At 42.9% G+C, this 25660-nt stretch overlaps 2 protein-coding genes across 3 annotated transcripts in view; one reads left to right on the top strand and one right to left on the bottom strand.

Moving 5' to 3' along the window:
• The window catches only part of PDIA3 (protein disulfide isomerase family A member 3), a 23248-nt gene extending 12820 nt beyond the window's left edge, over nucleotides 1-10428 (bottom strand). The window contains exons 1-3 of the mRNA XM_065872120.1: nucleotides 10100-10428; nucleotides 3502-3580; nucleotides 1635-1752 (exon numbers count right to left, since the gene is read on the bottom strand). Coding sequence (XP_065728192.1) covers nucleotides 1635-1752; nucleotides 3502-3580; nucleotides 10100-10266 — 364 coding nt within the window. The 5' untranslated portion in view covers nucleotides 10267-10428. The remainder of the gene's footprint in view (nucleotides 1-1634; nucleotides 1753-3501; nucleotides 3581-10099) is intronic.
• CATSPER2 (cation channel sperm associated 2) lies at nucleotides 9816-25660 on the top strand. 2 transcript variants are annotated; one of them, XM_065872119.1, is made up of 13 exons: nucleotides 9816-10275; nucleotides 11477-11623; nucleotides 12134-12307; nucleotides 12501-12569; nucleotides 16197-16369; nucleotides 16902-17057; nucleotides 17333-17457; nucleotides 18698-18876; nucleotides 19090-19189; nucleotides 19489-19545; nucleotides 22645-22856; nucleotides 23223-23390; nucleotides 25523-25554. In XM_065872119.1, exons 2-13 carry the CDS (start codon nucleotides 11479-11481, stop codon nucleotides 25552-25554), a joined length of 1590 nt encoding a protein of 529 aa, XP_065728191.1. In that variant the 5' UTR covers nucleotides 9816-10275; nucleotides 11477-11478. The 2 variants fall into 2 exon arrangements, with proteins under 2 accessions (XP_065728191.1, XP_065728190.1); XM_065872118.1 differs by lacking the exon at nucleotides 9816-10275 and adding an exon at nucleotides 10726-11055 and having other exon boundaries at nucleotides 25523-25660.

The raw sequence follows: 25660 nt of genomic DNA, 5'->3' as shown, positions 1-25660 counted from the left end.
TGAGTATCAATCATACATGCTGAAAAATTTCCACATCACCTAAAATGCCCAAACTGAACAAACCCCTTTCCTCTCACCTTTTCATAATAAAAAGGTAAAATATGCCTAATTATTTGATAGACTCAAGATAAAACTATCCAAAACATACTTTCTTATTAATTATGGGCCCTATGTAGAGGGCCAGCCCACTTACTTCCCAAACTTCACCTGTCATCCTTGCTAATTATATTCCAGCCACAAGGTCTTTCTGTCCCTTGAACATATCAAGCTCAGTTATGCCTTAGGGTCTTTTTGTACCTATTTTCCCTCTGCCTGGAAAGCTCTGGTCCACATCTTCTCGTGGTTAGCTCCTTCCTATCATTCAGGTCTCAGCTCAAAGGTTACTTCCCTGATCACTCATAATGTGGTACTCCCAACCCCAATCACTATCACATCAGTTTTATTTTTCTCCTCTAATGCTCTTATCACTAACTGAATTTATCTTATCCACATATATTATTGACATTAAAAATTTTTTAATTGTGGTAAAATATACATAACATAAAATTTACCATCTTAACCATTTTAAAGTATACAATTCTGTGGCATTAAGTACATTCACATTGTTGTACAACCAATCTCCAGTACTGTTTTCATTTTGCAAAACTGAAACTCTATTCATTAAGCAACTCCCCACAGCCCTTGGGAACCACATTCTACTTCTATCTCTGTGAAACTGACTAGGAATCTCATATAAGTGGAATGACACAGTATTTGTCTTTTTGTACTGGCTTATCTCACTTAGCATGTCTTCAAGGTTCACCCATGTTGTAGCACATCAGAACTTCCTCTTTAAGGCTGAATAATATTCCACTGTATTATATACAATTTACATATAATTAATTATTATTAATATACTACATTTTGTATATTCACCCACTGATGGGACACTTGGGCTGCTTCCACCTTTTTGCTATTGTCAACAATGCAGCTATAAACATGGGTATACAAACATCTCTTCCAGACTCTGCTTTTAATTCTTTTAGGTATATACCCAGAAGTGGAATAGTGGATCATACAGTAATTCTATTTTTGTTTTTTTAGGATACACCATTCTGTTTTCCATAGCAGCTGCATGCACCACTTTATGTAAGTCCACAACAACAGTGCAGAAGGGTTCCAATTTCTCCACATCCTTGCCAACACTTGTTCTTTTTTCTTTTTTTTTCTTTATAGTAGTCATCCTAATGGATGTGAGGTGGTTATCTATATATTTTTTAAAACTTGTGTGTTGCCTTCTTCTCTTCATCTCCCAGAATGTAAGTATCACAAGAGTAGGAACCTTGTCTGTTTTATTTATCAATAAAGTCTGGGCACCTAGTATATCTGGACTATCTGGCACAGAGTAAGTACTGAATAAGTATTTGTCAAATAAAAAAATGCTAGTAAACCTTATAAATCAAGTTCAAGTATTTTCTACATTACTTACATAATCTGTTCAGTTACAGAAGTCTTTTGTTAGCTTCCAAACTGACCTCTTAGGTGAGGAATTTTTAAGACTTAAAGTATCTTGTATAGAAAATGTCATGTTCCCACTACAAAGAACAGGGTACTTAAACAGATCCAGTTTCCAGAATGTAATCCAGGATCCTTACCAGCAGTCCTTGGCCCATCATAAGCACCTGCTTCTTCACCATCTCTAAATATCTTCAGGGTTGGATATCCACTCACTCCATACTTATTACAGGTGTTTGTATTGGCAGTACAATCAACCTAAAGATTAAAATACATGAACCACTTGTTATCCAAAAGCCTGCTGCAGGCTCTTCCTATATTCCCAAAATATTAAGAGTGGTCAAATCAAAATATCAAGCAATTTTTGACACATCCTACAGAATATTAGATTTTAAAGGCAGACTGGTGCTTGGCTAGCTACCTCAGAACCACCTAAGGAACTCTAAAATTTAGATTCCTGGGCCTCATACAAAATGCACAAATGACTATTTAAATTCTGCACTTAGAGTCTCTATTGTCTAAAGCAGTGTTCTCCACCTTTTTCCTGCCCCTCAGAATATGCAAAGGATAAATCACTTAAATTAGAAATAGTGGCTTACTTTGATAATGATTATAATCAGTGGGATGTATCGATATATATCCCTTAGGTGGGTTGGGGTATATTTGATTTGGCAAGTCACCTATGGTTATTAGCAAAGGTACTGATACTTAAACATGCTCCCTGAGCTAGTCTTGATTCTGGGCTAAACTATAACATGATAGATCTAGTGAGACCTATCAGGAAGAAGAAAAACAACTTCCATCTATTTAGCCACTTATTCGAAACTAGGTAATGCCATCAGCACTTTGCATGTATTATCTCATCAATCTTCATATGATTCTGAGGTATGATCCCAATACTTTAACATAAATTAAAGTTCAGAAAAGTAATGCATCTATAGTAACAAAGACTATAGCTACATGAAGCAGGAACAAAATCATGACTGAACTCTTTTTTTCTATGGCAAGCTGCCACAGAACATCAGGATTAAAAATAGTTTTCAAAAACAGTCCTGGGCTTCCCTGGTGGCGCAGTGGTTGAGAGTCCGCCTGCTGATGCAGGGAACACGGGTTCGTGCCCCGGTCCAGGAAGATCCCACATGCCACGGATCGGCTGGGCCCGTGAGCCATGGCTGCTGAGCCTGCGCGTCCGGAGTCTGTGCTCCGCAACGGGAGAGGCCACAACAGTGAGAGTACCGTATACCGCAAAAAAAAAAAACCCAAAAAAACCCAAAACAGTCCTATATATGTATGAACTATTTATCTGAGGCTGGCCGAGATGTGAACTTTTAGACCGGAGCAACTAGGGGTTTACTACATAAAATTCGGGAAGCATTAGTTTGACTGTAAAAGCAAATACTAAGTTTACAGTTGACCAGTTAGTTAATACTTAACATCCTCTGGTCATCTTCCTATTCCCACCATTTTGAATAGCGTATAGTAACTTAGGGAACTCATTTACTCATTGATAATTTTCCTCTAAACTTGACTATTGTAATTTTACTTTCCATGTTTGCCCCTTAATTTTTTTTTTTTTTTTTTCACTGTACGCGGGCCTCTCACCGCCGTGGCCTCTCTGATTGCGGAGCAGAGGCTCCGGACGCGCAGGCTCAGCAGCCATGGCTCACGGGCCCAGCCGCTCTGCGGCATGTGGGATCCTCCCGGACTGGGTCACGAACCCCTGTCCCCTGCATCGGCAGGCGGACTCTCAACCACTGTGCCACCAGGGAAGCCCCCCCTTAATTTTTATTTACCATATATTTTACTTCTTTCTTATGCCAGCATTTCCCTTAGTTTCACTACTTGTAATCTTTTGAAACCATAATTAAGTCAGTTGTGTATTTGCCCAGAAACTAGTGTTCCCTCTTCTTCTTAGCACTGTAAGCATAAAGAAAATCAATGTTAATTTTTACCTACTACTATTTAAAATACCTCATTTCCTTTAATGAAGAATCCACCTATACTCACCTTTGCTAATGGGACTATTCCTTTTAATCTCGTAGCTGCAGCTTCATATTCTGGGGCAAGCTTTTTGCAGTGTCCGCACCTATACAGATATGTTGAAGAAAAAAGGCAAATATATCCTGTAAGTTTGTTAATTTTGTTTCTCTGGGAAGAATCTCAAATTATAATACCACTTTTGACTAGTAGCTGCTTCCAAAAGCAAAAACATCACCTGAACAACATCCAGTACTGATAAGGTAAATCAGAGCTCTCAGAGGTAAAGCTACCTTCTCTAGCCTGAGGTCGACTCTATAGGACTGGCTCAGTCCAGAGCAGCATCTATGTTCTCAAAAGTGCAATGGGGGGCTTCCCCGGTGGCGCAGCGGTTGAGAGTCCGCCTGCCGATGCAGGGGACGCGGGTTCGTGCCCCGGTCCGGGAAGATCCCACGTGCCGCGGAGCGGCTGGGCCCGTGAGCCATGGCCGCTGAGCCTGCGCGTCCGGAGCCTGTGCTCCGCAACGGGAGAGGCCACAGCAGTGAGAGGCCCGCGTACCGCAAAAAAAAAAAAAAAAAAAAAAAGTGCAATGGGGTGGCGATGGCGGGGGTAAATTAGGAGTCTGGGATTAACATATACACATTACTACATATAAAATAAACAAGGGGGCTTCCCTGGTGGCGCAGTGGTTGAGAATCTGCCTGCCAACGCAGGGGACACAGGCTCGAGCTCTGGTCTGGGAAGATCCCACATGCCGCGGAGCAGCTAGCCCCGTGAGCCACAATTACTGAGCCTGCGCGTCTGGAGCCTGTGCTCTGCAACAAGAGAGGCTGCGATAGTGAGAGACCCGCGCACCGCGATGAAGAGTGGCCCCCATTTGCCACAGCTAGAGAAAGCCTTCACACATAAACGAAGAGCCAACACAGCCAAAAATAAATAAATAAAATTTAAAAAAAAAAAACAAAAAAAACTTATCCACTCTTTAAAAAAAAAAAATAAGTAAAAATAAACAAGGACCTAGCACAGGGAACTATATTCACTATCCTGTAATAACCTATACTGGAAAAGAATCTGAAAAAGGATAGATATATATATGTATAACTGAATCACTTTGCTGTACACCTGAAACTAACACAGCATTGTATATTAACTATACTTCAATTTAAAAAAGAGATTAAAAAAGTACAATTGAGCCCTGAAAACTGTAGTCAGAAGTATAAGCCACATTAAAGAGGGAAAGGGCTCAAGCCCTTTTGACCAATTAATGAGGATAAAATAAAGGGCAAGACAGTAATAATCCCATTCCTGGTAGCATTTCCAAAAGGAAGGTACGTATTTTTCCTTAGAAAACCAGCACTCTGGTTCTTAAAAATATATTGGTTGAAACCTTATAAGGTCCCAAGTATGATATTAACTCTTTAAGAGTCACGATCAAGTACTTTTTCTCCATTCCTTGAATATGACTCTGACCAGAAACCCAGTTTGAGGGGGGTCAGTCGGATAAGGCCCAAAAGGTGCTCATTTGATATACTTTAGCAGCTCAATGGAGGCTTTTTTCCTTCTCAGCTGAGTTTCAACATAGCATGAGAATGACATATTTAAGACAGCAAGCTTGATTTTTACAGCTACACAGTTCACCTGACTATAACTACTGATGAAGATAAAGCATTATTTCAGTTAGAATATTTTCCCAGAGGGCCATCATAAACACCTGTTCCTCTGCCCAGAAAGCCCTAACAGTCCCACAGGCACACTGTACATGCAATGTGGGTAGGGGCTTATCAGTACGCAACTAGCACCAGCTATGTATCATCTCTTCAAAAGCCAACGACTTGCAGAGGGATCACTGGGAGAACGTGATTAGTTCTGTGACCTCCTCACGGACAGCAAATATAGAATTAGAAAACAGAAGGAAGGAAACAGAAGAAATTTGAGCTGACATTTCATAGCCGAAGTCTCAAAATTTATTTTATTAAGTAATGGATGGATAAGTAACTTGGAAACATTCTGCCCCCAAAACTTGTTTAAAACAAAGAATTCTAAGAATTTATATTCTTCTAGGTCTTTAGAAGTCCTATTCAAAAATAATCATTAGAAAGCTTAACTGAAAGAGTGATATAAAAAAAGACTATAATATTAGATGTTGCTTAGAGTCACATACATATTTACTAAAAGTATAAAAGAACCAAAGGATAAAAACCAAATTCAGGATGGCCAGTGTGTAAGATGGGGAAGGGATACACAAGGGACTTCAACTTCAAGGGCTTTATTTTTTAGACTGGGTGGTGAATAAATGGTATTCCTTATACTGTGTTTCACAGATGCACCTTTTGCCATATCTGAAATTGGGATGTGTCTTCAATCGTGTCACAGTTTCATTGGTAGCATTTCTCTTCGTGAGACATAAAATATATTCACATTATATCCTCTGTATTCCATAGTAAATTAAAAATTCATGTACGTGGGTTGTAACAAAACTACACAAATTCCAACTGATTTAATAAAATAACCAATTTATCTGATAAACCTAAGCTTTTGGGAACATAAGGGTGCAAAGGTTAAAAATGAATGTGTGTTAAAGAGAGTAAGAATTGGATCTGGGCCTTAAAGGTTTAAGGCTTCAGACAGGATGGGGTAGGGTATTTTAGAGAAGGGGAAGAGTAGGGCAAAGTTAAAATTACTAGTGAGAATGATGCATTCAAGAGAACTATGGGGACTTCCCTGGTGGTCCAGTGGTTAAGAATCTGCCTTCCGGGCTTCCCTGGTGGCGCAGTGGTTGGGAGTCTGCCTGCCAATGCAGGGGACATGGGTTCGTGCCCCGGTCCAGGAAGATCCCATATGCCACGGATTGGCTGGGCCTGTGAGCCATGGCTGCTGAGCCTGCGCGTCCGGAGCCTGTGCTCCGCAACGGGAGAGGCCACAACAGTGAGAGGCCCGCATACCGCAAAAAAAAAAAAAAAAAAAAAAGAATCCGCCTTCCAATGCAGGGGACGTGGGTTTGATCCCTGGTTGGGGAACTAATCCCACATGTCACAGGGCAACTAAGCCCGTGTGCTGCAACTACTGAGCCCGTGCGCTCTGGAGCCCATGCGCCGCAACGAAGAGTCAGAGCAGCCAAAAAAAGAAAAAAAAATAAAAGTAATTAGGAATAAATTTATCAAGAACTGTACACTGAGAATTACAAAATAATGGTTAAAAAAAAACAGAACTATGAAGGGCTTTTATTTTTGGTTAAGAGATAATAAATGTGTTATATGTATTAAGAGATTTCTGTTGAATACGTATGTAGTAATTGTTAAGAAGACAGACAACAGATTTAAGAAGTTTCACCTCAACTACCTTTAAACACCTGAAAAGAAAAAAAAAATAGTACAAAATAATTAGGCCAGACCAGTGGGTCTCAAAACAGATGCATATAAAAAATATCCATTAAGCATTTAAAAAAAAAAAAAAAAGAGGGACTTCCCTGGTGGCACAGTGGTTGAGAATCCGCCTGCCAATGCAGGGGACATGGGTTCCCCTGGTCCAGGAGGATCCCACGTGCCACGGAGCAACTAAGCCCATGCGCCACAACTACTGAGCCTGTGCTCTAGAGCCCACGAGCCACAACTACTGAAGCCCACGTGCCTAGAGCCCATGCTCCACAACAAGATAGGCCACCGCACTAAGAAGCCCGTGCATCGCAACGAAGAGGAGCCCCCGCTTGCACCAACTAGAGAAAGCTCACGTACAGCAACGAAGACCCAACGCAGCCAAAAATAAATAAAATTAAATAAATTAAAAAACAAAACAGAACAAAAAAACCTGTGCGCCTAGGCCCCACCCTGGGACTTACTGAATGATTCCTCTAGGAATCCAGGAGATAACCAGAGGTGTAGGGGGAGTGTATATAAGTGGCAAGGCTGGGACTGAAAACCATTGCCTTAAGCATTGTTAATATCCACAACATCATCAAATGTCCAAAGGGAGGACCTGTCTAACAAGTTCCAATAAGGCTGGAGGAGATTGTCCTCTTTAAATTCACCAGGAATGGAAATTAGGTGGATTTTGAAGGTGATCATCAAGTTTTACCACTACTTCTTTCACCAACTACTAGATAATACTAAAACACAAATAATCCCATTCACCTTCAGGGATGGCACCCAGCAGTTAATAATGACTCCCAACATATACTCACCCAACAATCATTACTTCATCCCTGTCATGTGCCTCATGCTACTTTAGCCTCTGATAGAAGAAAAACTGATATAGTCCTTTCCCTGTAGGAACATCAGTCTGGCAGGGGTGATAATATTATTAGGTCCCAATGGAGAGGAGGGAACAACCAGTTAGTTGTTCAGGGAAGGAAGAAATCACTTTTGAGCTAAATCTTGTTGAAAAGATCAACTGGGGGTGGGGAGGGGAGGGAATTCCAAGTAAAGGAATCAATATGTATAAGAAGAAATATTAAATATTCCATTTTATACTATCCACGTAGTCTTTTTCTATACTCTAGAAACACTGTGTATCAAATATCATCAATTAATACTACTGTCCTAGAGGGCAGGGCACAAATCTACAACACAGGTAGATGCTGAAGACTTAAGACTGACTAATAAATATTCAGAAATTATCACAAACATTTAAATAGTTCTATTTACTTCCAGAGAAATTCAGATACTCCCATTCTTACAAACTATATAGATGATTGACTCCATAATGGAAATATTAGTCTACAGAGTCAGCTGTAAAGAAATCTTTCACTTTCACTTGTAAAATGAAAGTGGAAAAAATACCCTAAAACAAATGAGAAAAACAACTTGTTCAAAATGGGTCCATTTTACTCTTAATAAGGATTCTTTAACTGTTCCTATCTAACTTATAACAGCAGTACAAGGCAGTTAGAGAGCATTTACAGCTGAGATATTAATAAATAAAAGAGTTGAATGTGGAGAAATAAGGACATCATCAACAGACTTCCTTGATTCCAAATTACTCATTCAGAAAACTGATCCTTCTTGTAGGCATTGTGGAGGATGACTTACCTTCCAGACCAATTACATGGAGACACCACAGCAGTGATCCACCCAACTTTAGGGATACTTTAGTGCATGATGGGATATGTAGTTTTTAGGGAAGCACATGCAACAATTTAAAGTAGCATAGATCACTTTCAATAGGGGAAAAAAAATCTGCTTTAAGCTAATAGTCTAATAGCCCACAATTCTCCAGCAATTCACTTCATGTGGACCCCTGTAGTCACAGAGGCACCTCCCAGTTTTGATACAACTCCATACAGCCATTCTAATTACAGTAACACCCCCTCAAAGCTAACAGCATGGTTACATGATTGGGAAGGGTTGTTTCTAAGAGAACAGTGATTTCTAGTGACGTGTAAACACCACCTATGATGTGTAATCAGTACTGCCAGTTAGTCGCGGTAATGCCCTGGATGCAAAACCTGTCAGAAGCTGAAAACAAAATGTGCTGCCTCTAAGCACACCCTTCTGGCTCAGGTGGTCTTCATTATAGGACTTCTAGTGTAACCCTCAAGTCAGCTGAGCCCCTGCAGAGTGAAGACCAGAGTTAGAAGCAAGTGAAAGTTATCCACTAACTTTCTTTTACTGAGACTTTTGAATACAAATAGTTTTTAATTAAGGGTCACTGTGGCAGGAGAAAACTTAAGTACTGTAATTAGCGTGGTTATACTGAGCTGTCCCCAGCGTTAAGATAATCATTGTTTGCTATGGTAAAGATGTGGGAGTTAAAAAAAAAAAAATAACAACGCTCAGGTTTACTGGGTCAGAAATCCTATTTGGTCTTTCCCCACTCCCACCCCACCCCCAGCTTTTTATTTCCAGTTAGTTCTATCCTAAGTAATTTACATCCTAGTTCAGTTAAAGCACTCTCAAGTGGAGTATTTCTCCAACACTGATTACTTTCTCACTGGGGTCTTCTTTGGCATTTTTCAGAAATCCTAATTAAAACTGACCATTTAGACAGATCCTGACGGAATTACTCGGTTCACCTACTCTTTTTAACGGAATTCTGATGGTGCTGAGAAATGATCAGTTTAATGGAGAAAGTGTGCACATGGCGATGGACAAATAACTGCCTTCCTTAAGAGAACACTTATGACCATTCTGCAGCCACTCTGACCTTGGCTAGAAACCAACGGCTGCGTGGGGCAAGAAGAAAGGAAGTATCCTGGGGGCCCACGGCCTCTGCACTTGGTGAAACGTTGGCTTCCAACAATATAAGGCCTTGAGATGCCTCGTCTATAGAATGGAAAACAGTAAAACGGACTCACCCAGAAACTCTAAAGATACCAATCGAGGGAGGATGGGGTGCAGGGGGTGAAACCCTCTGCAGATAGGAAGTGCCGCAGGAGCACCGAGGTAAGGATGTGGCCCTGCGCGAGAGGGGCCTTCGCGTTCTCCTTCTCGGATCTCGCTCCCAGGCCATCAGTACCGACGTCTCCGCTCTCCGCGAGGCAGCTCGGCTCCCCGGTGGGTGGAAAACCTGCCGGCCTCAGCCGGGCTCGGGGGAACGATGGAGGGCGCCGGCGCTGCGTAGGCCCTACCGTCCCCGCGCCTTCGCCCCCTGCCCACCCGGCCCTCCCTCTCCCGCCCCGGCTAAATGGCCTCACCAGGGGGCGAAGAACTCGACGAGCATGAGGCCTGCAGAGCCCGTGTCGGAGATGCGACTCTCGAAGTTGTCGTCCGTGAGTTCCAGCACGTCAGAGGCAGCGGCGAGGCGGGTCGCGGCGAGGAGCAGCGCCAGGCCCGGGAACAGCGCTAGGCGGCGGAGGCGCATGGCGACTAGGTGAAGCTGCGGCGGCGGCCAGGAGGGTCAGGGTTCGGCGGGGACTGCGGAGGCCGGGCAGAGAACCACAAGCCTTCAGGCTGCGCTCGCGCGTCTGGCCCAGTCGGCCCCGCAGCCGGAGGTCCCAACCCCCCAGCCCGGCTCGGGCCGCAGTGTGGCAGCCGCCGATTGGCTGTGCGGCGCCTGCGTCGGGCGGGCGGGACCAGCTGGTAACGGCCGAGTGGCCGGAGAGCGGGCCTGGGCGGAGGCGACGGGCGCCGGGGCGAGTGAGGCCGGGAGGGTGCTGGCGCCCGGGCCTGGTGCTGGGGGTAGGCCCGGGGCGAGCCGGAACCCAGGAGCGGGCGGGCTGGCGGAGCAGGACTTGCGGCGCTGGGAGCCGACCCTGAGCTCGACCCGCGTGGGGAGAGCCGAGCTCAGGGGGCGTCAGAGCCGGAGGCGGAGGAGTGAAGTCAGGGCTGAGTGGGCGGAAGAGAGCCTGGGCAAAGGTGAGGCCCAGAAGTGGGAATTGAGAGAGGGAGGGGCACCCGAGGGAGCGCGTTGGAGTGGACACACTTGGGACGGGACACATTTTCAAAATGTCAGGCTGTTGCATTTTGTCCAGTTCCTCTTAACTCGGTCTTTCTTTTGGCGGCAGTCCTAAGCCCTCCCACTGACCCACCTCATCGCATTACCTGATACCCTCAGGTCCAGGTGGTGCCTGAATTCCTCTTTGTCCGACCCCGGGATTCCTGCTCTTTGTGGCTGCTGCTTTTAACTAGAAATGCTGTCACACAGGTGAAGGTGTCTGTCCACTTAGTCAACTACGCAGATTCTCTGTAATGACTCCTGTCTCATTTGTTTCAAAAAGCCTTGAGGGCTTCCCTGGTGGCGCAGTGGTTGAGAGTCTGCCTGCCGATGCAGGGGACATGGGTTCGTGCCCCGGTCCGGGAAGATCCCACATGCTGCAGAGTGGCTGGGCCCGTGAGCCATGGCCGCTGAGCCTGCGCATCCGGAGCCTGTGCTCCGCAACGGGAGAGGCCACAGCAGTGAGAGGCCCGCGTACCGCAAAAAAAAAAAAAAAAAAAAAAAAAAAAGCCTTGAGTCTGGGTACAATGTTTGTCTTCTTAAGGGCAAAGAGGTTGGGAGGAAGGGAAGAGAACCTCTAAGGCTTGGTGCAACTCCAAAAATGAAATGACACTCGATTCTTTTATTTTCTTAACAGGCATGGCCACTTATCACCCAGTAGGACACATGCAACTGCCCCGGGCTGATGCCATTCGTTCCCGACTCATTGATACTTTCTCTCTCCTTGAGCATCTGCACGGCTTGAGCCAAGCTGTGCCACGGCACACTATTCGAGAGATACTTGGTCAGCAGCCTGTTTCTCACTAGGATGAATTTAAGACTCCCATCCACACCCTCCAAAGAGTAGGAAGCAGAGAGGCAATTTTAAGGGTAGAAATTTCAGGGGAGATTGGTTTGGTTGCTAGTTTGGAAGTTACACCAAACTTGATAAATCAAAGGCTTTATAAATAAAACTCTGGATCCAGGAGATGGAACCCGTGCCGCTCACTTTTAGGCCTAGGGTAACTATTAGCCCTGGCTGACTTGGAAGTTTCTACCAAAGACACTTAAAACTTTGAGGGTTGAACCTGCAGCCTTTATTCTGGGCATGGACAGTGTTGGTCATAAGCAATAGGTGAGCTCGTACTCCAAAATAGTATTAGTTGCTGTGTGAAGGAGCAGCAAGGTAAGCCCCTGCACTAGGGGACCCATTATGTAACCAGTGTTCCTGCCCCCAATCCTACCTGCTCCTGATACTCCCAAAGGCTTCTTTTTATATTTATCCACTGTCCCTTTTTTTTTATTTTTGGTGTAGATCCTTCCTGTCAGAAGAAACTTATGTTGGGAGATCAACACCAGCTTGTGCGCTTCTCCATAAAGCCTCGTCATGTAGAACGGATTACACATGCACAGAGACTGATGAGTACCCTTCGAGTGCGCTGCAGCGAGAGTCCACCGCTTTCCTTGTGGGCTGGTTGGGTCCTTGAGTGTATCCTTTCATGCCACTCATTTTTATCCCATGGCTTTACGGTCTCTCTTGCCTCATCATCTGCCTATTGACTTATTTTTCCCTTCCCAAACTCCATTTTCTTCTCATTCTCACCGGTTCTGTTCTTGACCTAATTATGTCACCTGCCTAAACCAAAAAGAACTCCACTCTATGTTTTCTTAAGAGAAAACAGGTCCTCTCTTCAGAAACTTTATCATCTTCCTCATCTTTCTGAATACAATTGTACTGATGGTTGAAATAGGTGAGAACTCACATTGAATGAAAGGGTGGGAGTCATTTTTCCTTTTAAGTTGATCATTTTACACATTTGAATGTTATTTGAATTGTGATAGGGACAATTATATTAAGTCTCTTGGAGTAGGATTTGTGCAACTGCTAAGACCTAGAAACATTTGAAGGGCTCTCAAGTGTAGTAGATAGAAGGTAGTGTAGACACTTAGAGGTGGGGTGTAGTAGTCTCACAAGGAATTGGAGACGGGAAGACCAGTTGCATTTCTTGTGTTAGTCTAATTTGAATGAATCTTTTCTAATAGAGATATCAGTACCTATCAGCAAGTGATCCAACATTTATATTTTTACAAATATGTTTAGAAAGATTAAGTACAAATAAGAAAACTCACGATGTATGTAAAGTTACAACTAAGATATTAGATGAGCCAAAAATGACTTAAAGAGTAGATGACTCTAAAACCAATCATAAATTTTACAATTTTTTTTTTTTTTTTTTTTTTTTTTTTTGCAGTATGCGGGCCTCTCACTGTTGTGGCCTCTCCCATTGCGGAGCACAGGCTCCAGACGCGCAGGCCCAGAGGCCATGGCTCACTGGCCCAGCCGCTCCGTGGCATGCGGGATTCTCCCAGACCGGGGCACGAACCGGTATCCCCTGCATCGGCAGGTGGACTCTCAACCACTGCGCCACCAGGGAAGCCCTAAAACCAATCATAAATTTTATGAAATGTATTAAAAGCAAAAGAATGTTTGGAGAATCAATGACCTCATTTGATTATCATCTCAAACTGCTCAGAAAGGACAGTAGAAGTACTCACTTCCATGTTTCATCCTCACTATTTTGGGGAAGTTTCCCACTTTAAAAATAGTCTTTTGGACTTCCCTGGTGGCGCAGTGGTTAAAAATCCGCCTGCCAGTGCAGGAGACTATGGGTTCAAACCCTGGTCCGGGAAGATCCCACATGCCACGGAGCAACTAAGCCTGTGCACCACAACGACTGAGCCTGCGCTCTAGAGCCCTAAGAGAAGCCCGTGCACCGCAACAAAGAGTAGCCCCCACTCACCGCAACTAGAGAAAGCCCGCGCAGCAACGAAGACCCAACACAGCCAAAAAATAAATAATAAAAATAAAAAGTAAATTTTAAAAAATAGTCTTTTAATGGAATCAGGGCAAAGGCATTTAAATACACAACAGTATTTGGTGTCATTGACCAACTGCGGTATGCTATATGCTTTGAACTGTTTTATTTCCTCCGCACAGTGATGAGGGTTTTAAATTAAGTCACCCACATTTCCTATTTCTTGTTGATAATGATAATTGGCAAGTATTTGCCCTGTGGGATTAGAGATATAGATTTCAGCCTTGGAATGAAGTAAATAACAGTAAATATATGGGATTCACTGGATCTAACAGACAAATCAAAATAGAATAGCACTAACCATTCTTTTTGGTAAAACAGCTGAATATGAAACATGATCACTGTGCCAGAGGATAGGTGGATTGCCTGAATGGGAATCACCTGGCAAGCTCATGAAAATTGTATCTTATTAAGTACATTCTCATGGTAGAAAGGCAGGAGGGATTTTGCAAAGGGATATAATTTGTGGCAGATTTCTTTGAATAGACTAATTCGTGTGGTAAACATTAAGACTTTGTTTAGACTTTTAAAAAGCAATTTTCCAGATCATAAAGAATGCTGTTATAGATAAGGAACAAACAGTTCTCTAGATCAAAGCTCCCCATTCTTTTTCATCTTATGATTTTGTTTCCCAAAAAAAATATATAACCTTGAAAACCTCCATAGTAATTTTAATCATTTTACTTTATCACATTTTTTCTGTGATATGGAGAAGCAAGTTGAAGTAAAAATGATAATTTAGACTAACATGTTGTTAAATATTATATTTTAGTGTTTATTATTATATAATTTTAATAATCATAAAATGTAAGCAAATTTTTACTTTTGCCATTTTATAAGTGATCATGCGTTTTTTAAAGAATATATATGATTTGTCTACAAATGAATTTTTAAGTGACATTATATATTAAGTTCGGTTTGGGGATCAAATATATTTAATTTATGGGTTTTTTTTGTCTGTGTCAAGTGGCTTGCAGGATCTTAGTTGCCTGACCAGGGATTGAACCTGGGCCCATGGCAGTGAAAGCACCGAGTCCGAACCACTGGACCCTGGACCCGAACCAATTCCCTATGTATTATATTTCTAAATTTTCTGTTTCTTTTAAAAAGTTTAGATATAATGTATATTATTTTTAGGTTTACAACATTGTGTATTGTATGTTAAATACATGTTATATGTTAAAGTGTAGGTGGAAATTTAATTATGTGTTTGGGCATAAAAAAAGAAAAAAAATCTTCTTCCACAATGATATTGGTAATTCTACTTTGCACTTTAAACATCAATGGGCTTATTTTTATAATTTTCATATTTTGTTTCTAAATGGTGAGAAGGTGAGAAAAGAAAAAAGATTTGGCTCATTTGCAAGCCCTTCTCTGAAAATAACACATTGTGAGTGTGAATAGTTCTTATTTCCAACAAAAAACTGAGTACAACATTATTATAATTTAAACACTGATTTTTGAGGTTCTAGAGATATCTTGATGTGCCATATAAAATTTTCTATCAGATGAATGCAATTTATAGAATCTGATGAAGAATTGTCTTGAGATAAACTTGCAGAATTATTCTTTTGCTCTTCATTAAGTTGTATTTCAACATCAGTGTTCCTTACTTCATTAATGTAATTAGCCAAAACATTGCTAAAAGCAATAACAATTTAAAACTGTAAGTGTCAAAATCTACACAGCCATTTGTGTTGTTCAGGGTGATTGAGTATTCTCTTGTCTCTATTAACTGCCAAGCATATCAGTCATAGTGCATTTGGAGGCTCTCAGATTGTTCTGTTTCAAAGAGAAAATTTTATTTAGCTTTTAAACCTATTTTGATCTCAGTGCTTTTTTTACAGCATGATATACATCTATTAAATGTATAGAAGAGGTGAAGAGGGTTGAAAGATGAAGGCAAATGAGTTAAGGAATTGAAGTCAGCAAATAATTAGGTTCTAGAGAGAAAGTATAGGATTCAATTTGCTTTGCAGAATAAAATCAATTTTAGGCAGAGTAGAAAGGGGAAGCTTTAAAAGTAACAAAAAACCAAGTAATTTCTTATTATAACCTAATATGCCCCATGAATCTGGCTTCTTGTTCCTAGATGTGTTATAAAACATTTTCCATATCATGGCCCTACATTTGCATTCTTTTCTCAAGGCCTATTGCTTCTTCATGAAGTTTGGTACCAGGGTAACAGAACAGACAGGGTTGGTGGTCATTAAGAGAGCAATCCTTTGGTGGCTCTCTGATCCCAGAGTGGGAAGGCAGTAACTTGCAGCTGTTAACACGTACCAGTACCAGAGGAGATGAGTTGTAGCCATTTTTCATGTTCGATTCTATCCTCCCCTGAATTTCACAGGCTGAAGCAACAACGGCATTAAGAAGAGAAACTCAAAAGAAAAATGGCATAGCAGTGGGCACAACTGTGGTTTTTAACAGTTGCTGATCATTCTCTATCATTCAGCTTCCTGCTTCTTTACCCTTTACTCATCCTTTGCTCTATTCTCACAGAATTGCTCGAATCCTCAAATACCCAACTGTGGCCACTGAAGCTGACTCTGGAGGTGGCAGCTTGGTTCATCTTGCTTGTTTTCATCTTGGAGATCCTTCTTATGTGGCTATCCAGCTTTTTCCTCTTCTGGAAGAATGCCTGGAATGTCTTTGACTTTGTTGTCACCATATTGGTAAGGATAGATATCCTGAAGATTAGTTTACTGGGCTGAAAAATGTGCCTATGTGAATCAAAGACAAGAAAAGTTAAGATACTTAGAGCACAGGAAGAAACAAATAGAAATGTATCTAACCTCCTTATTTTGATTTTTTTCTTCTCTAAAAGTCAGGCATGGTAGGAGTTGTTGGTATTAGGAGCAAGGAAGAATCTGATCACAACATTAACCCCAGCAATAACATCTACCAGTTACTAACCACTTACTAAATGTCAGAAACTATCCTTTTTTTCATGCATTTCTTAAAATTTGAGCTCCACAACAACCCAATGAGTTAAGCACTGTATTTATCCCCTTTTAATGTCTGAGCAAGTTGAAGTGCAGGGTTTAAGTAATTTCTTATAGAAAGGCTGAATAGGAAACAGTCCCCAGAGAATGCTTTTCAAAGGATAATGACCAAGGAACTATGACAATGAAGAGATAAAGAAGGGGCAACTGTGCGTGGGTGCTTTGGGGTATATTTTACTCATGATCTGTGTGTTTCCTACAGTCCCTGATTCCTGAGGTTGTGGTGCTGGTAGGGGTAACAAGCCATTCCGTATGGCTCCAGTTGCTGAGGATCTGCCGGGTGCTAAGGTCTCTTAAACTCTTTGCACGATTCCGTCAAGTTCGAGTCATTATTTTGGCCCTGGTCAGGGCCCTCAAGGTGATTTGACTACTGCAGCTGTATCAAGTGGGCAAGGTGGATAAACATGGGGGTTTAACATGAAACAGTCTGGGTGGATGAAAGAAGGCAATGAAAGACCCTGTGAAATGTTGTCGATGCGAAAGGGCTAGGGACAGGCTGCTGTGTTCTAGAAATGACTGGGCTCAGGCTAGAAGTGAGGGTTTGGTGGGGGATTTCCAGGGTGGGTCTGACTAGGCTGTAGGTGGAGATCAGCCTAGTCTGGCCCAGCTCTGACTCAAGGTCATGGCCTCTAGAGCATGACCTTCCTCTTGATGTTGCTGCTCATCTTCTTCTACATTTTTGCCGTGGCTGGTGTCTACTTCTTCGAGAATTACACCCGTTCAACTCGCCAGGACCTGGAGTATCACATGTTCTTCTCGTAGGCAGGACTGGGGGAAGCCTGGGTTGGGGGAGAGAGTTTGGGCATGAGGCTGGGAAGCCAGTCCAAAGTACAGTAATACAAAAAGTATAATATATTGTAAAAAATGGGAATAGAGCACAGTAAGGAGAGGTAAAGAGAAAGCAGAGGAATGGTGAGTGGTATTAGCTCCAATTTTGAGGATAGGTCAGGTATTCCTGGTTTGCTTTGGGTTTTGCAAATTCAAACATACCCTCACCTTTAAATAGCAGTATACTCCAGGGGTTAAGCCCTGGTTTCTGTCTCAGTTACCTCTTTTGAAAAATGGTATTAAAAGTGGTACTACTTCATAAGAGTGTAGGGATAAATGAGGTAATTCATTTAAGCATTTAGCACAGCATTTCACACATTGAAAGTGATCAGTAAGTGTTACTATGACCTCAAACATGGTCACTGGTTTTACCCCAGTCTCTTAAATGTAGAGATTACACATGCACATACTTAAATTCTTTCAAAAGTAAAATCCTGATAAGCTTTTTGTCTAGAGGACACTGATTACTAGTAGAAAGTCAATTTGGATTTAGAGGAGACAGTGTTATTTGTGAATTGGAATCCAATCTTGTCAGCACCTCTCAGGTCTCTATCTTAGACTAACAGGTAGTTTTGTAAGAGTATTGACTTGGGGAAGTCCTAGAATTCATTCTGTTCAGGCTCTGATGTTTTCAGTAATATGTATATTGAGGGATAAGAAGGAAAATTTAGATATCTTCCTGAGACCTTTTGTGATATATTCATTATCATTCATTATTTGGAATCACATGTTTATGTCACATATCTGTCCATTTACTTGACTGTCACTTCATGCCAGCAAACTAAGTAGGCACGATGTTTGCTGAATTTGTGACTTTCCGTTAGGCGAAGTCCATAGAACAGTGGAGAATGAACTTAGAAAAAAATGATGTGTAATTGGTGATTCAATTTTTAAACATTCAGTTAATACCTACGTATTGAACACCTACTGTGCCCCAGGCACTGATGGAATGGTGAGAGCTATTTATAGATTATTCATGATAAAGGAAAACCTAATAAAACAATCTCAAACCGAAGAAAGATTAGGTAAAAAATTGAGTATGGTAGAAAAGGGGCTAAAGTCAGAGCAAACTACAAAGAAATGCTCTTATGTTGCTTTGAGAGTAAGAATGATAGTGTTTCTTAGAGAATTAGCTCTCTCTGTCTATACACACACCTCCTTTTTCTTTAGGGACCTGCTGAATTCCGTAGTGACAGTGTTCATTCTCTTTACTATGGATCATTGGTATGCACTGCTTCAGGATACCTGGAAGGTGCCTGAAGTCAGCCGTACCTTCAGCAGCATCTATGTCATCCTCTGGTTGTTACTTGGTTCCATTATCTTTCGAAACATCATAGTAGCCATGATGGGTAAGCATAGAAGAGGTGAAACTTGGTGAGAGGGGTGTTTGGGAAGAAATTAGAGCGAAAGCTAGGATTGGTGAATTACGGAGAGAGAGAACCTGATGTAACAGGAAGGTGCGGGGCCTGGAATGGATATTTCACTTGGTTTCTCCCCACCCAAGCCCTCTCCCCATGTCTAGTCACCACCATCTCCCAACTCCTAATGGCCCTTTGGGGCAGTTACTAACTTCCAGAATATCAGAAATGAGCTGAACGAGGAGATGACACACCTGGAGGTTCAGCACAAAGCCGACATATTCAAGCGTCAGATTATCCAGAGGTCTGCTTCCCCATTTTCAAACCCAGCTTTAGTTCTTGAGGGTGCCCTGATCTCATTCTCTGTTTCCGCTCCTTGGCCGCAGTGCCATTTTCCCCTTTGTGACAGATTTGCCTCAGAGTTAAAATTCCCCAGCTCTAAAATATTGCGTGATTCTTTATCCACTGTCAGGGCTTCCCCACTCTTTTTCACTCCTTTACTACAACTTATTCTCCTCACTTGATGATCAGAATTCTTTTTTCCTTACTACACTCCTGCTTCAGTGTAACTCTCTTCACTCTTTTGTGTTTTTTGCTTTGCAGGAGACAAAACCTAATCCCCGAGGCACAGAGGTCAAGCGTTAGCAAAATGGATGCCAGGTTAGGAGTGTATATGGGAAGTGGGATGGACACACATGAAGGAGGAAAGGGTAGGAAACCAAAGGTGAAGATTGGCTTTGAGAGAGAATTCATTCATTCAATATTTATTGTAGTGGGTTGAATGGTGGCCTCCAAAAAGATATGTCCACGTTCTAATTCCCGGAACCTGTGAACATGACCTTATTTGGAAAAAGGGTCTTTGCAGATGCAGTTAAATTAAGGATCTTGAGATGTGATCATTCTGGATTATCCAGGTGGGCCATAAATCCAGTGACAAGGGTCACTGGATTTAAGAGACAGGAGAGAAGACATAGACATAGAGAATAGGAGAAGATGTCAAGATAGAGATAGAGATTGGAGTGATGCAACCACAAGCCAAAGGAAGCCAGTAGATGCAAGGCAACTGCCAGAAGCAAGAAGCAAGGAACCTTCTCCCTTTGAGATTCCAAAGGGAGTATGACCCTGTTGACACATTGATTTCAGACTTCCGTCTTCCAAAATTGTGAGAGAATAAATTTCTGTTGTTTTAAGCTACCAAGTTTGTGGTAATTTCCTACAGCAGCCACAGGAAACTAATAAAAGTACCTTCCGCGAAACATGTTATTCAAGACCCTGAGTGTTCAGCAGTGGACAAGAGAGCAGAAAGAGAAATAAGAAATCCATCAACAAATAATTATTGAATTCTTATTAGTTGCTCAGAGTATATCAGTGAACAAAATAAATAATAATGCCTGTTCTCATGGAGCTTATATACTAGTAGGAGGAAAGAGACAGTAAACAATAATCATATTAATAAGAAAATTAGCACATTAAAATATAAGCCTTGAATATAAAAAGAATGTATATATGTGTGTATAACTGAGTCACTTTGCTATAAGCAGAAATTAACACAACATTGTAACTCAACTATACTTCAATAAAAAACAAATTTAAAAATAGGATAAGCATTATAAAAAAGTAAAAAGTAGAACAGGTTAAGGGGGATTGGAGTATAAGAAGGGGGTTTCATATGGATTGTACTTTTTTTTTTAAAGGGCTTCAAATGCTTGGCATTTATTTATTTATGGCTGTGTTGGGTCTTCATTTCTGTGCGAGGGCTTTATCTAGTTGTGGCAAGCGGGGGCCACTCACTATCGTGGCCTCTCTTGTTGCGGAGCACAGGCTCCAAACGCGCAGGCTCAGTAGTTGTGGCTCATGGGCCTAGTTGCTCTGCAGCATGTGGGATCTTCCCAGACCAGGGCTCGAACCCGTGTCCCCTGCATTAGCAGGCAGATTCTCAACCACTGCGCCACCAGGGAAGCCCTGGGTTGTAATTTTAAACAAGGTAGTCAGGGTGGCCTCTGAAAAGGTAACATTTGAGCAAAGACTTGGAGGAGGTCAGGGGATTACTATGTGGATATCTATGGGAAGAGTATTATAGGCAGAGGGAACAGCTAGTACAAAGGTCCTAAAACAGAAGCATGCCTGGTGTGTTTGAGAAATAGCAAGGAAGCTACTGTGACTGAAGCAGAGTAAGTAGGGGGGGAGAATGATAGGAGATGAGGTCAGAGAGGTAATGGGGACCTGATCCTGTAGGGCTGTGGGGACCACTGTGAGGACTTAGGCTTTGATTTTGGGTGAAATGGGGAACATAGCAGAACAGTGACATGCAGTGACTTACACTTAAGAAGGATTAGTCTGCTTGCTGTGTTGATGATAAACTGAGGGAAGAATAAAATAAGCAGAGAGATGAGTTAGGAGGCTATGCTGCTATACAGGCAAGAGGCGTTGATGGCTCAGACCAGAGTGGTACTAGTGAGAAAAGATATTTTGGGGCTTCCCTGGTGGCGCAGTGGTTGAGAGTCTGCCTGCCGATGCAGGGGACACGGGTTCGTGCCCCGGTCCGGGAAGATCCCACATGCCGCGGAGCGGCTGGGCCCGTGAGCCATGGCCGCTGAGCCTGCGCGTCCGGAGCCTGTGCTCCTCCTCCACGGGAGAGGCCACAACAGTGAGAGGCCCGCGTACCGCAAAAAAAAAAAAAAGATATTTTGAAGGTAGAGTCAACAGGCTTTCTTTTTTTTTTTTTATTAATTATTTTATTTTATTTTTTTATTTTTGGCTGTGTTGGGTCTCCATTGCTGTGTGCGGGCTTTCTCTAGTTGGGGTGATCCGGAGCTACTCTTCGTTGCGGTGTGCGGGCTTCTCATTGTCATGGCTTCTCTTGTTGCAGAGCACGGGCTCTAGGCGCACAGGCTTCAGGAGTTGTGGCACGTGGGCTCAGTAGTTGTGGCTTGCAGGCTCTAGAGCTCAGGCTCCGTAGTTGTGGCACATGGGCTTAGTTGCTCCACGGCATGTGGGATCTTCCCGGGCCAGGGCTTGAACCCGTGTCCCTTGCATTGGCAGGCGGATTCTTAACCACTGTGCCACCAGGGAAGCCCTCAACAGGCTTTCCTGATGGATTGGATGTGGGGTATGAGAGAAGAATTAAGGATGAAAGTTCTGACCCAAGCAACTGGAAGGGTTGATTAGCTGAGATGGGGAGGGCTGTGGGTGGAAGAGGTTTGGTGGGCAAAGAGTTCAGTTTTGATTGAATTTGAGATGTCCTTAGACATTCAAGTGGTGCTAAGTGAGTAAAAGTTGTATATACAAGTCTGGATTAAGGAGCGAGGTCTGGACAAGAGGCTTAAATTTGCATCTGGTAGGCATTTGAACTCAGCAGATGAGATCACCAAAGGAGCAACTGTAGATGGAGAAGATATAAAGAGCTGAGCCCAAGTTCCCTCTAATATTAAGAGATGGAATCGAGGGGGCAGAGGCTATAGTTGTGGTGTAATAGGCATAGGGCCAAGGGGTGGGGGGCTAAAACTTTGCAAAATAAGGTGGGGTGTGGAACGTGGAAGCCCGAGTAAGATTGAGCACAGACGTTATGTGGTGAGGGGCACTAATAGGGGTACATGACACGGGATAATTTAGGTTGAATGTGCTTAGATTTTGGGAGCAGTTTGGCCTTCATTGCCTTAACTCCTAGCTTTAGGCCAGGGCCAGAATCAGAATAACGAAAGAACCAGCCATATTGTGTAAATGTATTTGAAGCAATAAAATTTTGCCTTTCACTTACAGAGATGCCAATCAACAATGGGAATCTTTGGACTTAACAGAAGCTTCTAAAGAAGAGTCCAAACACAGTGCCACTAAAGAGAGTTCAAGAGCATCTAAGTCAAAAACAAAGAAGTCCTTGTCAAAAGTGAAGAAGTCTGCATCTTCCTCTTCCTCCTCATCTTCATCTTCCTACTGTTCCTCTTCTTCTGGCTCCAGATATTATGACCCTATTGGTAAGCCGAGGGTTTCTCCCAGTTGAATTCAGACTCCTCTTCTCCATGAGACATCCCATTCTTAATAGGAGCTCTCCCACTATGCACATTTCCTGATTTTCTCCACCAGTCCGATTTTCTGGCCTTGGTTACTTTCTTCACGCTTCTTCATTTCCCCTGTGCTTCTGCTGCACTTTGGGAAAGTATGGTTGTGGCTCTCTTTGTTTATTGTAGAAGTGGTGTCTTGGTGATACATACTTTTCTCTCTCTCTTTCCTATATCTTCTTTCATCCCTGCTTTCTCCTCACCTGCCCCCATAGAGTTTATCAGCTTTTATCCAACTTCCACGAATCTAGATATGTTTTTGAGAAGCATTTCTCCCTCCAGGTCAGTTGGACTGGGAGACTCATGTGCACCAGAATCTGCCTGGGCTAATGGATATGGATCAGGATGAACGTGTTGTTTGGCCTAGGGATTCACTCTTCCGATATTTTGAGTTGCTAGAAAAGCTGCAGTATAACCTAGAGGAGCGTAAGCAGTTGCAAGAGTTTGCAGGTATGGCTTTAGGGCAGCCATGGAGACCAGGAGTTAAGTCCATTGGAGTAGCATATATAACTGGGGAGAAGAAGGGTGTTTGCTATTTTGGCCTCAGCCTCTGAATTTCCACCTCACACCTAAAAAAGGCAAATTCACGGTTTAGTATGTCATATTCTGGGCATATGTCCAGATTTCTTCTAACCTAGTGAGGACCTGGCAACCTTGCTTCTCTGGTAGGGGACACCTAAATCCTGTTAGGTCTGAGAGCTTATTTCACAAGAGAAGAGTATCCAGTTCCAGCTGCTGGAAATTAGGATAAGGTGGGCTCTCACTCTCTTTGGGCAACCTACCCCCTTTTTTTTTTTTTTTTTTTTGCAGTACGCGGGCCTCTCACTGTTGTGGCCTCTCCCGTTGCGGAGCACAGGCTCCGGACGCGCAGGCTCAGCAGCCACGGCTCACGGGCCCAGCCGCTCCGCAGCATGTGGGATCCTCCCGGACCGGGGCACGAAGCCGTGTCCCCTGCATCGGCAGGCAGACTCTCAACCACTGCCACCAGGGAAGCCCCAGCCTGCCCCCTTTTGTACATGTTTCTTCTCTTTGAAGGTCACCTTTCAGACCTCAACAGTAAGGGCCTCAGACTCAAGTTCAATAGCTATGGGGATTAGACAGTCAGCAGAAAGCCCACAAGTGCCCACTGTCCTCAAGAGGTTTATGAATTACAGATTCCTCTTCCTTTCAGTCCCTTCTAGAGTCAAGTCTATGCAGAGAAAATATGTGATCAAAATAGTAAAGTTTAGGACTTCCCTGGTGGTCCAATGGTTAAGAAACCGCCTTCCAATGCAGGGGACGCAGGTTTGATCCCTGGTCGGGGAGCTAAGATTCCACATGCCATGGGGCAACTAAGCCCATGCGCCGCAACTACTGAGCACGCGTGCCACAGCTAGAGAAGCCAGCGCGCCTCAACGAAGATCCTGTGTGCTGCAACTAAGACCCGACACGGCCAAATAAATAAATAAATGTTTAAAAAAAATAGTAAAGTTGGGACTTCCTGGTGGTGCAGAGGTTAAGAATCTGCCTGCCAATGCAGGGGACATGGGTTCGAGCCCTGTTCCAAGAAAATCCCACATGCTGCAGAGGAACTAAGCCCGTGCGCCACAACTACTGAAGCCTGTGCACCTAGAGCCCGTGCTCTGCAACAAGAGAAACCACCACAATGAGAAGCCCGCGCACCACAACGAAGAGTAGCCCCCGCTCGCTGCAACTAGAGAAAGCCTTTGCGCAGCAATGAAGACTCAACACAGCCAAAAATAAAATAAATTTTTTAAAATTCTCTAAAAAAAAATAGTAAAGTTTGATTTAAGCTGAGAACTACCTGCTCAAAATTATTTTCCCTAAATTTCTCATTTGAGATTTCACCACCTAGAGATTAATTTGGATCAATGAATTTTCCCTCTAAAATTTGAAAAGTTAGGGGCAATTTTTTTTTAACAATTTAATGTGGATTAGTGTTATCCTCCTAATACCTAGCTGAAGTCAACCCCAAGTGAAAATATCAATGGGGGAAGAGGAATGTGTGTGTGGTGGGCACAGGAGAGCAATAAGAGGAATTTATAACATTGGAACATGGAATTTAGAGCAGGATGTCAGACAGGCTTTGCCTACTTCGAATATTGCATTGTTATCCTGCTCTTTCCAACTGTCCTCAGCTCTGCCTCCCCATTTGTTCTGGGGAGAACGGGGTGAAAGGGCGACGAAGGTAGCAAGATGGCTCCCTTAATCCTGATTAATTCATCTGTGGCAAAGAGGACAGACTCATATGGCTTAATTTAGGGTAAAGATTAGTAAAACTTTTTTTTTTTTTTTTTTTTGCCTCTCCCGTTGCGGAGCACAGGCTCCGGACGCGCAGGCTCAGCGGCCATGGCTCACGGGCCCAGCCGCTCCACGGCATCTGGGATCTTCCCAGACCGGGGCACGAACCCGTGTCCCCTGCATCGGCAGACGGACTCTCAACTACTGCGCCACCAGGGAAGCCCCAAGATTAGTAAAACTTTGAGTGGAAACCTAGAACCCAGAAAAACAGGGTCTTCACTAAACATTTGTATGTTCTGAATATTCTTACCTCTCCAGCTTCACAGTCTGTTTCTTTACAGTGCAGGCACTGATGAATTTTGAAGACAAGTAAAGCTGACAGCGGATGGCTTCGCTATCTTTGGCAAAAATTAATGAAGGGAAGTGTTGGAAATGGAGAATTCAAAGTATAAATGTCTGATAAATCCTGCTGATAATTG

Source organism: Phocoena phocoena, chromosome 2, assembly GCF_963924675.1.
Source record: "Phocoena phocoena chromosome 2, mPhoPho1.1, whole genome shotgun sequence".
Classification (NCBI taxonomy): Eukaryota; Metazoa; Chordata; class Mammalia; order Artiodactyla; family Phocoenidae; genus Phocoena; species Phocoena phocoena.
This window is presented reverse-complemented; position numbering and strand designations above follow the sequence as displayed.

Bases quoted from the DNA above. Each gene is read 5' to 3' on its own strand.
- CATSPER2 (XM_065872118.1), top strand. From the start codon at position 11,479: ATGGCCACTTATCACCCAGTAGGACACATGCAACTGCCCCGGGCTGAT. The intron at 12,308-12,500 runs GTATCCTTTCAT...AAGAGAAAACAG, and splicing joins GGCTGGTTGGGTCCTTGAGT to GTCCTCTCTTCAGAAACTTT. The intron at 22,857-23,222 runs GTAAGCCGAGGG...TTCTCCCTCCAG, and splicing joins CAGATATTATGACCCTATTG to GTCAGTTGGACTGGGAGACT.